The sequence below is a fragment of the Schistocerca americana genome, chromosome 5 (genome assembly GCF_021461395.2).
Source record: "Schistocerca americana isolate TAMUIC-IGC-003095 chromosome 5, iqSchAmer2.1, whole genome shotgun sequence".
Classification (NCBI taxonomy): Eukaryota; Metazoa; Arthropoda; class Insecta; order Orthoptera; family Acrididae; genus Schistocerca; species Schistocerca americana.
In genome coordinates this window covers 415,293,437-415,308,888 of record NC_060123.1, presented here as the reverse complement: position 1 = coordinate 415,308,888, position 15,452 = coordinate 415,293,437, and the positions used below count along the sequence as shown (strand labels likewise).

The following is a 15,452-nucleotide window of genomic DNA, read 5'->3' as shown; positions in this document are numbered from 1 at the left end:
GAACTTCCAAAAGTAGTTCAATGTAATTGTTGCAAAGCGTTTAATGTGACCTGTCAGCCTTTATTGATGGCTGATTTGTAGATCGAAGGAAGGAGGATTGGATTATCGCCCCGGAGACTTCGAGGTCATTAGAGACGGAGCACAAGATTGGATTGTGTCAGGGATGGGGAAGGAAATAGGCCGTGCCCTTTCAAAGGAAACATCCTGACATTTGCCTAAAGCGATTTAGGGAAATCACGGAAAATCTAAATGTGGATGGTTGGACGCGGGCTTAAACCATCGTCCTCCCGAATGCGAGTCCATTTCACCATCTCCTCTGTGGATGGTTTGTAGTTGCTTGTCCTACTGACACGCCGTAATCAAATAAATCCGACATAACTAAGATTGAATAAGCAACGGGTTGACAGATTGTCATTTTTTTATATGTTCAGCAAGGTTAGCAGTGGAGACTAATTTAAAGTTATGTAAGAGATAATTTAGTAATGATTCTATTTTGGTCGATTTGATGGAACTCCTTCAGTTTCTAATGAATACAAAGAGACCCGAGAAATATAGGATGCTGGTTATGTAGGTCAATAAGTACTGTTATTATGCTGGAGGTTATCGATAAAAAAACCAATTCGTGTGAATACTCTGCAAACGTTTTATTTTCATTGTTTAACCTTTATCGAACAAATTCACATGATTTCATGACATTAAGGCATTCTGTGCATTTAGTTTGGTTGTGGGATATCTGTGTGGAAAGTGTGAACTTAGCATTAAGCATTATGAAAGGTGGTCAGGTGGAATGATAGAACCTCCACCAACTGGCTTGTGGCAGTGGCTCGGTTGATCGAGTTTACCTGTTGTACATGAGGATGTCAGGCCGCCATATCTTGTTGGGTGTTATCCTGAGGTCCTTGACGCCGCCGTACTCCGACTCGTTCCAGCGCAGGTTGTAGTCCACCCACTCCTGCAACGCCACAGAGCACACGCACACATACAAACGCGCGTGCAAGCCAAACAAAGCGGTACACTCCTACACCAGGGCAGAAGTCTAAGCACACTCTCCCTTTTTGCAACGACTGTATCTCTAGTATTCTGTCTGATTAAAACTGAAAGTGATAGAAACAATTGAAAATTACATTCATCTGCGATAATATATGGAACTAAAGACAATCGAAATAAAGGCACCAACACCTTCATATTTTTTCTATTATTTTCTTTTTAATTACATGTAATTTCAATAGTAGCCATTTCTAAAATTTCAAAAGATTATGGTTATCTTAAAACAAATACAAAAGATCATTTTTACCGCACATAACTAACAATACTGAGTATATATTGAAGTGCACAGAACTCCTAGTCACAGTACTGCATGCGTTGATAGTTGAATTTTATTTGTGTCTCAAGTACAAAAATTAAAATTTAATTCTACTACACTTAACACGTCACTCTACAGATACGGCGACATTTCGATATACTTTACTACCGATACAAATTCACAAGATATTCGTGAAATGTTACTTCGAACTCTACGTATTAAATTTATTTATGTAGTGAAATGCTAGATAAGAGTGAAAATTTGCTAACGAGCACAAAATAAGTTCAAACTACAAGACTGAATGTCTAACGTCATGCATATGTAGGATATAGACGTGAAAAGATATTAAAAACTGTTAAAAGAAAGTAAGAAATACAAAAAGCAGTAAGAAGTAAAACTTCATGCAGGTTGGAGCAGATAAATAAGAGAAGCAATTTATTTTTCATTTATTAAAATATTTAATTTCGTTTTCATTAGTTTAGTTGATAATTTAAATTTTCCATTTATTATAGTTAATTTAATAATCTAGTCTTGTTTTGCCGAAGACCGAGGAGTTTTCACATTGGTCCGCAAAAAGTAAGCGAAGATATCACCCCAGTCCACTGTCAGCTCTTAAGCGAAAGCGAGTTAAAACTACAACTTAGTAAATATTCTCAACAGTTATTTATAATTTGTTATTTATTACAAATTTATATTTATAAATGGTGATTTGGTTGTCACTGTACGTATTTAAAAGTCAGAGTACAGTCCTATGACGAGTACGTAAAGTGTCTCCTCGCTTTGCTTGTAGGAAACGTTCCATCCAACATTTGCTTGTTACGCACTGTTACACTAACTCACACTGGTAATGAGTGTAACAAATCTTGAAACTACGTGCACGGGACCTGGACAATGAACAAGATCTCTGTCATTCACAGACATTTCATTTAAACTAAGCTGTTCTAATGCGCCTCGTGAGCTCACATGAAGAGCTTATCTGGTAATAGTGTTATTACGCTTTCAAACTCCACAAGTGCACTATTACGTAACTACGCGGTGAAATGGTGAGTAGTGACTTGACAGCGATCAACGGCATATTTCACGTGACAGACACGACTTTGCGTCAGTCATGAAGCTTGCTAGTATAGCTTCCATAGTAGACACGTATCTGAGAAATGTAATTATCCGGGTTTTGAGTCCTTCTCCAGCACGAAGATTTGACTGGCGACGAAACTTGCGGTGAACGAGCACTTCGCCACAAACCGAAGACTGATTCGTCCGCCTGTATATTGCCTCGTTATCACCACTAATGCAATTACGACAGCTCATTACACCGGACAGCTATTAATGAAATAAAGAAATGTATGTTATATTAAATTTAAAGTGAAGCTATTAAGCAACATTTACGAAGTACGCAGTAAAATAGTGCATTATCGCTCTCCCGGCGTTACTCGATTCCATCCTTGAGGGCCACAGCAGAACAAGAGCATATCGGTGTTTATGGTTATTTTTTTAAAGATGAGTAAGTTGAGGAAGGTTACAGAGTGAGTTTTAAGAAGTGTCACACACACGGCAGCGACTGACGATTTGGTGGTGAAGAAACAGGCAAGTAACCATGGCAACACATTTCATGCAGGAGTGTTTGGAGACGGTTCATTCCATTTGACTGTCGTTGTAGCTTCCACGTGAACATCTCCTTAGTTGCTAGTGATGGATGTTTATACTCCAGAATTAGTGAATAGTGACACATTTAATTGTTGACCGTTGTCAGCTTTCATTTGGAGTGTTTAAAGAAGTCTTCGCTTTAAGCATTACGCAGAATGAAGTGAATCAGTTATGTGATTTACGCGGTAAGGCTGTGTGGCCACAGCATTTACTGATATGGTAACGGTGTGAGAGGCTGAAATGTTTATTTAATTTGGCTCAGTATGTGATATTTTAAACTTTTCTTTGTCGTTACACAATAGTTATCTAGCATCGCAGATTTTTAGTATCTGCAAAACAATGACAAGTGAGGTAATAAGTTAAATTAGGAACACATTTTGTGTCAATTTGGAAATATGTATCATTTATGGGGCATTAAATGTTTGGTTTCGGTACGTAGGTAGAGCGTGGTGGGAGAAAGTGTTGTTGCGACTTAGTTTCTACTGTAAAATAGCTATGTACTTAGGTGTCATGCAAGCTGTGCAGCTATTGAAAGATTGTGCTGTTGTGCGTGTTTGGCTAAAACGTTGTTCCGTAATCTGTAAGGATGCGAGTGTATACGTTTTGTTTCAATTCGAGTTATTCCAGGGTGATAGCCGTTGCTGATCACGAGTGCTTAGCTGAATTAATTCACATAACATAAGTTATTCTTAACTACGAGTAGTATTCAGCTGTTGGTGACTATAATGGTCCACATGTACTTATTTTACTGATATAAAACAGACTCGATTGTTACTGTCCTTTGTTTAGAACAGATTTAGACTCCATGAATATATGATCCTAATGAAACGTTTATCTTGTAGTGTTTACCTTAAGCATTAAGCTTTAAAAGTTTCTGTCCGGGAGTAATTTCCTTTTATCGCAAGAAAAATAAATGAAATTTACACAGCAGTTAATCAATTAATTTCGTAACTGTTCATTTCTGAATATTAACTTTTGCTCTTATCAACAGGCTGTAAGCGGGGATGTGTATTCTCTTTCAGTGAACCTCACTGACTCTGTTTATGAGCCAGTGGCAGACGGAATTTTTCATTTCCTTCACACGTTCAAAGCGGGGATCAGAATGAGAATCATTTAGTGGTCTGAGGGGACGATAGTTTAATGACGATAAGTGTGACGGGTAAGGCGGTACTTATAGTCCAAGTTTCACGATATCAGCAGTGACTTGCCTATCCATGTGAGGCCCTGCACTGTGAGGCAAGTGCATCAAAGTTTTCAGTAACCCAGTTAATTTATACAGAATATCTGGAAGGCCTTTGGCGATGCAAAGGTGGCGGCACACATCACCAGGCTTTACACGGCGGTTGGCACGATCGGAGTGTGTATAGTTATCGTCTACGGTTACACAGATATTAATTCATTGTGTTTCGGAATTATTCTTATAGAAGCCAAGTCACGTCAAACATCACAATCGTAGGCAATTATCATTCAATATATTCTTCAGCAGCGATGAAGTTATGAGACTGGTCTCCACAAACAGTGTTACTGCAGGAAATGGTAAATATACGTGGTCGAGATTATATTTATTGATCCATATCGTTGTCACGATTATGTATTCGCAAATGTTGAAATACAGTGAGTTGAGAGAAGTCATGGGACTTAACATCTGTGGTCATCAGTCCCCTAGAACTTAGAACTAATTAAACCTAACTAACCTAAGGACATCACACACATCCATGCCCGAGGCAGGATTCGAACCTGCGACCGTAGCAGTCGCACGGTTCCGGACTGAGCGCCTAGAACCTTTGACCACCGCGGCCGGCTGGTGTGCAGCAGCTCAACATCGGGTGGTCTCATCAAGTTGTTGGTAGTCCCCTGCCTCTGTAGCAGTACATAATTTCGAAAGTGTTGCCAGTGCAAGATTTTGTGCACGAACTGATCTGTCGATTATGTCCTATGAATGTTCGATGGAATTCATGTCGGGCGATCTGGGTCGCCATAGCATTAGCTCGAATTGTCCAGAATGCTCTTCAAACCAAACGCGAGCAATTGTGACCCGGTGACATGGCGCATTGATATCCATAAAAACCGCGTCGTTATTTGAGAAAATGAAGTTCATTAATGGCTGCAGATGGTCTCCAAGTAGTCGAACATAACCATTTCGAGCAATGATCGGTTCAGCTGGAGTAAAGGACCCGGTGAGACCAGCATTATGGAGCCACCACCAGCATGCACAGTGCCTTGTTGACTCGAACCCTACTATCAGCTTTTATCAACTGAAATCGGGACTCATCTGTGTGGGACACGGTTTCCCAGTCATATATAGAGTACAACCGATATGGTCACGAGCCAAGAAGAGCCCCTGCAGGCAATGTCATTGTTAGCAAAGACACTTGCGCCAGTCGTCTGCGCCGGCTGGAGTGGCCGTGCGGTTCTAGGCGCTTCAGTCTGGAACCGCGTGGCCGCTACGGTCGCAGGTTCGAATCCTGCCTCGGGCATGGATGTGTGTGATGTCCTTAGGTTAACTTAGGTTTAAGTAGTTCTAAGTTCTAGGGGACTGATGACCACAGATGTTAAGTCCCATAGTACTCAGAGCCATCTGAAACATTTTGAACCAGTCGTCTGCTGCCGCAGCCCACTGAAGCCAAATTTCGACGTACTACCCGAAACATATATTCGTCGTACGTTCCACATTGATCCCTGCGGTTATGTCAGGAAGTGTCGTTTGTCTGTTAGTATTGACAGCTCTAAGCGAACGCCGCTGATCTTGGTCGTTAAGTGAAACCGTCCGTGGTGACAGGTAATTCCTGAAATTTGGTATTTTCGACATACTCTTGACACTATGGATCTCGGAATATTAAATTCCCGAACAATTTCCGAAATGGAATGTCCCACGTGTCAAGTTCCTTCTACCATTCTGCGTTCAAAGTCTGCTGATTCCCGTCGTGCGGCCGCAAGTACGCCGGAAAGCTTTTCACATGAGTCACCTGAGTACAAACGACAGCTCCGCCCATACACTGCTCTTTTAAATCTTGTGATTCTACCGTCGTCTGTATGTATGCATGTAGCTATACCATAACTTCTCTCATCTCAGCGTAATTCTATAGCAAATTGACCGCTTATGTATTGTAATCAATCGCCCTCCTAATGCAGGATTGTGTGTTTGCTTGATAAAACAAAAACATCTGCCTGGATATAAAGCTTTTCATAGAAATCACAGTCATAAGTTTCTAAGCATAAATCATCTAAGTGGAAAATATCAAGACGCTTTTGGGTTTTACCGAGAGATCTGCGTCTTGTTTGATGCCACGACAAAGTTGACTTCAATATTTCTTGTACATGATGTTTTGCAGCCTCAAGAAATTCGTCTCAGCTCCGGTAAAATATTTTCCTTAGGCAGTGCCCGTAACGCCATCAGCCGATATTTACCCTACTAACCATTAAAATTGCTACACCATGAAGATGACGTGCTACATACGCGAAATTTAAGCGACAGGAAGAAGATGTTGTGATATGCAAATGATTAGCTTCTCAGAGCATTCACACAAGGTCGACGCCGGTGGCGACACCTACAACGTGCTGACATGAGGAAAATTTCCAACCGATTTCTCACACATAAACAGCAGTTGACCGGCGTTGCATTGTGAAACGTTGTTGTGATGCCTCGTGTAAGGAGGAGAAACGCGTACCATCACGTTCCCAACTTTGATAAAGTTCGGATTGTAGCCTATCGCGATTGCGGTTTATCGTATCGCGAAACTGCTGCTCGCGTTGGTCGAGATCCAATGACTGTTAGCAGAATATGGAATCGGTGGGTTCAGGAGGGTAATACGCAACACCGTGCCGGAACCCAACGGCCTCGTATCACTAGCAGTGGAGATGAGCGTCATCTTATCCGCATGGCTGTAACGGATCGAGCAGCCACGTCTCGATCCCTGAGTCAACAGATGGGGACGTTTGCAAGACAACAACCACCTGCACGAACAGTTCGACGACGTTTGCAGCAGCATGGACTACCAGCTCGGAGACCATGGTTGCGGTTACCCTTGACGCTGCATCAGAGACAGGAGCGCTTGCGATTGAGTACTCAACGACGAACCTGGGTGCACGAATGGCAAAACGTCGTTTTTTCGGATGAATCCAGGTTCTGTTTACAGCATCATGATGGTCGCATCCGTGTTTGGCAACATCGCGGTGAACGCACATTGGAAGCGTGTATTCGTCATCGCCATACTGGCTATCACCTGGCGTGATGGTATGGGGTGCCATCCGTTACACGTCTCGGTCACCTCTTGTTCGCAGTAACGGCACTTTGAACAGCGGACGTTACATTTCAGATGTGTTACGACCCTTGGCTCCACCCTTCATTCGATCCCTGCGAAACCTTACATTTCAGCAGGATAAAGCACGACCGCATGTTGCAGGTCCTGTACGGGCCTTTAGGGATACATGAAATGTTCGACTGCTGCCCTGGCCAGCACATTCTCCAGATCTCTCACCAACTGAAAACGTCTGGTCAATGGTGTCCGAGCAACTGGCTCGTCACAATACTCCTGTCACTACTCTTGATGAACTGTGGTATCGTGTGACATGGGCAGCTGTACCTGTACACGCCATCCAAGCTCTGTTTGACTCAATGCCCAGGCGTATCAAGGCCGTTATTACGGCCAGAGGTGGTTGTTCTGGGTATTGATTTCTCAGAATTTATGCACCCAAATTGCGTGAAAATGTAATCGCATGTCAGTTCTAGTATGATATATTTGTCGTATGAATACTCGTTTATCATCTGTATTTCTTCTTGGTGTAGCAATTTTAATGGCCAGTCGTGTAGTTTAGTCTCACCGTGACTAGTGGTCATAATGATTTGCCTCCTCATAGGACGTTGACGTGTTTAAGTTGTGTGCAAAGAGATCTTGAGTTCACAATCGTACCTTTTTTTTTGAAATACTAATCAGGTACTTTGTTAATTAGGTGAGGACATGGAAGCCTTATTCGGAAGTAATGATAAACGAAACGAAACTGTGGTCCGCTGTCTACGGCCCTCTGGGACTCCCTACCCAAACGGAATACTGAGAGCCTGTTACGATGGACGGTGAGATTGCAGTCGCCGCGGATGCAGCAGCAGCAGCTCGGGGTGCGCTCAGCGCCGGCGGCGCGACTCGGAGGCCGCTCGGTGTGGTGTGGTCCCGAGCGGCACGCGCCGACCTTCGCCGCCGGCGCCACCGCCGCCGTCGCCACGGCGCCGACGTCTGCGCCTGCTCCGACGCCTTCATTAGCGGTGTCTTTGTCCGCTGCTTAATTACAAGGCGCGCCTCTGCCGCAAACGCCGCACCGCGCAGCTTTGATACAGATCCGCGGTGTGCCGCCGCCGCCGTCACCGCCGGTAATTGACTTTGGCTGCCTGCAGTTTTGCGGCTGCATTCTCCACTAGAGATGTAATTACCGAGGATCGCCGGCGGAGGAGCGGTCGGCATGACCTTCAGGCGCTAGTGGACAGGTGTCAGTCAGTGCGTGACGTTCCCCCTGCCCTGCGATGTATTATTCTCGGCTCCTTATTTGGCAGTGACGGTGTTGTGCGTTATTCAAGTTTATTCGTGATGTTTCAGGTTGTCGTTTCAGTCGTCAGCTCTGAGGCTGGTTTGATGGAGCTCTCTATTGCTGTTGCTTCTCTGCTGAAGTTCGTCGGAGGAGAGAATGAAGATGAGCAGGTAAGTCTACCAATGCGCGTCTCAGGAACACAGTTTTATGGGTTCAGCAGGGAGTTCAGTCATTCACTGTATGTGAAGGATTACAGACTTCCTCAGCCTGCACGTGGATTATTCATAAAACATACCAGGTGATCAAAATGTCAGTATAAATTTGAAAACTTAATAAACCGCAGAATAATGTAGATAGAGAGGTAAAAATTGACACACATGCTTGGAATGACTTGGGGTTTTATTAGAACAAAAAAAAAAAAAACCAAGTTCACAAAATGTCCGACATATGGCGCTGGACAGCAAAACGTCAGTGACTGCGCATGACGATCGTGTATAGAAGGAACTGTAATGAGAGAAAGAATCAAATGCGCCAGCAGTCGCAGCATGTTGACGTTACCAGAAAAGGCGCTTTTAGTGAAGCTGTATTATCATAAAGGGGAATGTGCTAGTTCAGCGTTACGATCCTATCGCCATAGGAAGGGGATTCGAACGGGTAAAGGTCCGTTGACAAATCCAGCTGCGGCGAGAATGATTTCGAAGTTCGAAGCCACGGGTCGTTTAGACGATAGACCCCGTAGTGGCCGACCGAGCACAAGGCGTAATGCTGCTGAGGCAGTTCAGGAAGAAATGGGGACTGTATCAGGTTCGTCTACGCACGGGGAAGTCAGCGCTCGTGCAATCGCACGTCGCACCGGTACTCCATACACTACTGTTTGGTTGGCATTGAGGCGTACCCTCCGATGCTATCCGTACAAAATCCATCGGCATCATGAACTGTTACCTGGCGGTTTAGAGAAGCGGAGGGCATTTGCGGTGTGGGCGTTTCAAAAGATGGCGGAAGATGACGATTGGTTGAGTAACGTGTTGTGGACCGACGAAGCTCATTTCAGGCTCCGAGGGTCTGTCAACGCCCACAACTGCAGAATTTGCGCTACCGAAAATCCTAGAACTGTCGTGGAAACTCCATTGCACGACGAGAAAGTCACGGTATGCGTTGGATTTACCACATCTGCCGTTATCGGGACTTTTTTCTTCGAGGAAATGCGTGATTCTGGTTTTGTAACTGCTACCGTGACGGGTGAGAGGTACACCGATAGATTACAGAATCGCATCATCCCCAGCCTGGCTGATAAACAACTACTGGAACGTACGATGTTTATGCAGGATAGCTCTCCACCCCATATGACCCCATAGACGCGTGAAAGATCTCTTGCGTGCGTCGTTTGGTGATGATTGTGTGCTCAGCCGCCACTTTCGTCATGCTTGGCCTCCCAGGTCCCCAGACCTCAGTCCGTGCGATTATTGGCTTTGGGGTTACCTGAAGTCTCAAGTGTATTGCGATCGACCGACATCTCTTGGGATGCTGAAAGACAACATGCGGCGCCAATGCCTCACCATAACTCCGGACATGCTTTACAGTGCTGTTCACAACATTATTCCTCGACTACAGCTATTGTTGAGGAATGATGGTGGACATATTGAGCATTTCCTGTAAAGAGCATCATTTTTGCTTTGTCTTACTTTGTTATGCTAATCATTGCTATTCTGATCAGATGAAGCGCCATCTGTCGGACATTTTTTGAACTTTAGTATTTTTTTGGTTCTAATAAAATCCCATGTCATTCCAAGCATGTGTGTCAATTTGTACCTCTTTATCTACATTATTCCGTGATTTATTCAGTTTTCAAATTTATACTGACTTTTTGATCACCCGGTACATGATAGATTTTGAGTGAGACACTCCATCATCATGTATCAGGGAAACCAACTGCATTTACATCAATTCAATAAAATACGTAAAGGCCGATAGGAGATAACCATATCTTGCCATATCACGTAGTTAAATCGCATTAAGCTTGTTTTTTGTTTTTGTTCCACAACAAATACGAAACACAATTGAACAGGGGGTTCTGGTTCGCCTTTAGCCAGAGACCCCTGGAGACTGCACAAATGTCACGAACATCAATAGAAGTTTGGTATCATCCTTTATTTCCACATTCATAGCGCAGAAAACAAAAGCTGGGTCTGAAGCATGCGTTTATATCCATTTGCAGTATGTCTAAATCACTATAACAGGAAACATTTGTGTGAAGACGGCGGTTTTTCACACAACTGCTGAGCATCGTCAGTACGTAGAGGAACGTCCACTGCTCGGATGCAGATCTGAATCCATCGTGGAGTAACACAGATGAGGTTATAAAGCCACTCCTGATCCAAATTGTCCCGCTCTTCAATGGCAATTCTGCGTAAGTCGCACGGAATACTGGTCCTTGTCGACGTCCAACAACATCTGGTTTCAGTCTATCCCACACATGTACGATTAGGTTCAAGTCCGGGGAACGGGCTGGCCACTTCATTTTGGTCATTCTAGCATGCTGAAGAAACATGTTCAAGACAACAGCACGATGAGTCCGTTAGTTATCATCCATCAAGATGGAATTGTCACGTAAGTGTTGGCTCCACTATTGGTTGCAGTCCCTGAAACCGTCCTCAACAACCACGAAAGGTGTACGATAGTAGTGTGTAATGCCACCCCAGAACCTTGTTGCACATGTGGGACAAAGTTTTGTAGGCGTTCGATATTATCAGCGTACAAACTGATCCGATTTTCGTCCATAAACAACAACCGACGTCAGCGCTGGGGCGTTGATTCTGCGTGATTTTTTGCCCATCTGTAATTGAGTCCACGCTCTTGTGCCGAACAACGTGGTGTTCGCCATGATCGTCGAGAATGTAGGTTGGTAACACGCAATCTTCTTCTATCGGTTTGATGGGATACATGACGTCCTGTAGCCTCTTCGAACTTCCAGTTCAATTCTTGAGCACGCAGCCCACAGTTCCTTCGACTCAGAAGTCGTAGATATCGATCATTCTGTGGACCTGTCGAGCATAGACGGATTGTGTGGTGCTAGTCCTCAACACTACCTGTCAACTGGAACCGATTCCATGTCCGAACCACATCATATTGACTCCGGTGCACACGTCGAGCAACGTCCGTGGTTGAGAAGTCTTCTGTGATTTCAAAGGCCATTGACGTTTATCCAACTGAGAGACTTGACCTTCCGCTATAATCCGTTTGGTACTCTTCATGCCTTCAACATTTGGTCTAATCTAGCTCACTATTAAGCTGGATTCTACATTTCCCAGTGATCTCATCTTGTAGTGGACTATAGCTGTTTCTTAATAATTTTCGCTTTCAAACTAGAAGATTATTGCAATTATTCAGTCGTTGTATCTGAGATTTTTACAGTTAGAGTTCGAAATTCCTCGACAGATTAAAAAGCTGACGGAGTCTGAAATTAGTCTCCAATTTGTATCCTCGCTTTGATCTCTGGTGACTGTAAAAAAAATCACCCTCATACAGTTAAAATCATTCACCCTTTTGTAGGATCGGCTTCGGACTACCAATGGTTAGATTGGGTACTTTCTTAGCTGTTACTTTAATTATTTAGTTTCGCAAGGTTTACTGTCTCTTTTCCTTTCTGATATGCAAGTGACGCAAAATTTTTTTCTATGAGCGGTTTATATAAGCAAACGTTATATTATTTTACAGAGCGATGTGATGCAATAGTTAACACAGTGGATTCGCATTCGTGGTGACTACAGTGCAAATCGGCGTCCGGCCATCCAGATTTATGTTTTCCGTGATTTCCCTAACTCGCTCCAAGGCAAATTCCGAGATGGCTTCTTCGAAACGGCACGATCGATTTCCTTCACCGTCCTTGACACATTCCCAGCTTATGATCCCTCTCTAATTATCGTGATGTCGACGGGAAGTTAAATTATAATCTTCCTTCCTTTCTTTTGGCACATGTTTCTTTGTGTGGTACGTTAGACATTTTTCTCGCTGACTCGATCCACTACTGTCTCTCCCATTGTGTATATTCCGCATCCATACGGAGCCGTGTTCCAAACATAACTTTCCAAGAATATTTTTCTGGCTATAAAGTATTTTTAATTTTTTTATAGCAAACGTTTCTGTTTTTGCAATTTTCTACTAGGTCATCTTCGCACCGTCCATCTTTATCTACTATATTTCGAATGTAGCAAAATTCATCCACTTCTCCGTGAGTCTCATATCCGAGAGCAGCAGTTAGCTGTCCGGTGTGCCAGCGTGCTGATACCATGCCAGTGCAGCAGTTTTCTTTTTGATTACGTCCATACTATAGCCATTCGCCAGCACATGTTTCACTTCATTAGGTACTCGACAGCTTACTTTCATTTTCGGCGTCTACTGCTTGCAGTATCATGCTGATTTTCTGCTCGTAACAAACAACTCCCACACCTTTGCTCTCCGCATTTCCTTTTCTATATAAAAATTAAATATTAGTGGTGATAAAGAGGAATACTGCCTCACACCTCTCCTGATTTTAGCCATTTGAATTATTCCGTTAATATACTTCGCATAAGGTAAGGAGAATGGAGATATATCTTAAAATGTTGTAGCGGAGATTCAGCAGAGAAATGAACTGTAGAAAGTTTTGGAATGATATCTTGGGGAATTTAGTGTAATTTCAGTTTCGGTTAATGAAGTTGGAGCACTCAAAAATAGGAACATTATTACAAAATTTCTGATGGCACGGTATTTTCGTCGGAATATTTAATTTTCCTCGTGTTACGGAGCCACAAGTCCATTTTGAACACCTGCATTAAAGTTTTGGAGCATTACATCTGATTTAGTGTATCAGTAATCAGTAAATAGACAACGGTAGTACGAATATTTATTAACAGTTTAATCATAAAAAATGTAATGCAGAAGTAGATAATTTTGTATCAGAAATACGGTAACCACTTATAGTACTTTATTTGTTTGTTAATATTCTCTGAGTCACTTTTTCCAAAAACTAACAAATTTATCGTTCATTTACTGTTGTATCATAATTAATGCAGATATGCACGAAGAAAATGTTAGTGTACTTCCTGAAAATGGACATGCAGCTTCGTAACGCGTTAAGGAGAAAAGTAACATATTGTTACTGACATTGCTCTATTACTAGTAAAAACTGGTTATTACTCGTAAAGATATCTTCAACCGAGAAACGCTGTTTATTCACGTATTATGTGTGATTGATGAGGTGGTGAGCGAGTAAAATTGGCGGTGTGCCTTGTTACTAGCGTTTTTGGAGATCATCGTGTTTTGAATTTTGGACGAGTCGTAGAATCGACTGTCTGAACAAGCTACCTTTACCCCTGAAATGGGGCAGAACCATCCCAGAAAATGCAACATTTGCCAGGCTGCTTAAACCGTATGCTGCTTATTGCTGGAAAGAAGCTTACATGACTCGTTCCTTCATATCTCACCAGTGAGATTGCCTAATGAGTAGTCTTTGTAATTTTGATAATCAATGACAGACCTGTGATTATTCAGTATCTCCCGGCGTATTTCTTGCTCGAACAGTCCAAAGGTGTACTGCCGGTCCATAGTGTCCAAAGGGAACAATATTTCGGCGATCAGACATGTCGCCATCGTCAGGTGCGCTGACGAACTGAGCTTCTGAGGGCGGGCAGCCGTCTTAAATCCCCACCCCTCGCGAGGCGGTCTCTCTGCGATCCGCGCCCGGGCGTCAGCGGTCGGTGAGGCGCTGGCGTCGGCTTCTGTGGTGGCGTCGGTGTAATTGCCTCGTCCGTCCTAGACGCCAGTTCGTTTCCTTTTCTGAGCGACTTTTTAATTCGACTCAATGCTGGTTCCAATGCCCTGCTGAGGTTGTAAGTGCAATCTCGTTTGATGAGTCCGATAGCCTCTCCAAGGACACTGTCCCAGTATTTAGATGTCTGTACCAAGACCCTGGTATGTTGGTAGTCCATTTCGTGATTTTCGGATAAACAGTGCTCTGCGACTGCTGACTTGTTGGGGTACCCAGCGTGTGGAGATGGAAGAAGTCATGGAGAAAGAGATAGCCACTGCCTATATACCGTATGCTGGCCCACTATCGGGAAAATAGGACGAATATTGAGGAAACACGGAGTAGGAACTGTCTTTGGGGCACCAAATAAAAAGCTAGCATTATTGGGAAGTGTCAAAGACGATCTCGGTTTGCGGAAGGCCGCCATATACCAGATTCCGTGTCAATTTGGGCAGACGTATATTGGACAGACAGTGCGCACCATCGAAGATCGTTGCCGAGAACATCAGAGGCACACTCGACTTGGGTACCTCAACAAGTCGACGGTTGCAGAGCACTGTTTGTCCGAAAATCACGAAATGGACTACCAACATACCATGGTCTTGGCACAAACCTCTAAATACTGGGACAGCGTTCTTAGAGACGCTATCGAAATTCGTACCAGGGACGGACTCATCAACCGAGATTGCGGCTACAACCTCATCAGGGCATGGGAACCATTTCTGAGTCTAATTAAAAAGACGCTCAGCAAAAGAAACGAAAGGGCGACTAGGGCGGACGGGGCAATTACACCGACGCCACCGCAGACGCCGACGCCAGCATCTCACCGACCACGGACGAGCGGACGCGGACTGTGGAGAGAACGCCTCGCTAGGGAAGGGAATTTAAGACGGCCACCCGGCCTCAGGAGCTCAGTTCGTCAGCGCAGCTGACGATTTCAACATGTCTGATTGCAGAAATATTGTGCCCGTTGGACACTATCGACCGGCAGTACAACCATGGACTGTTCGAGCAATGACAGACCTAACATAGAACTCAGTAAGAAATCCTCTAGCGCAACCAGTAGCCTCCAATTAGAGAATTTTATAACAGTGTAATGTAGAGTTAGGCATGAAATTCTTCTTGGCTCGTTGTAGGGGATTGCCGATTCGCTGGGGGCTACTTCAAGAGAACAAGGCACCCATTACTTGCACTCTTGTGACG

General features: G+C 43.8%; 1 protein-coding gene across 1 annotated transcript in view; it reads right to left on the bottom strand.

The window, feature by feature from the left end:
• The window catches only part of LOC124616408 (neuronal acetylcholine receptor subunit alpha-7-like), a 330,693-nt gene that overhangs the window by 266,108 nt on the left and 49,133 nt on the right, over positions 1 to 15,452 (bottom strand). Inside the window, exon 3 of the mRNA XM_047144712.1 lies at positions 843 to 952. Coding sequence (XP_047000668.1) covers positions 843 to 952 — 110 coding nt within the window. The remainder of the gene's footprint in view (positions 1 to 842; positions 953 to 15,452) is intronic.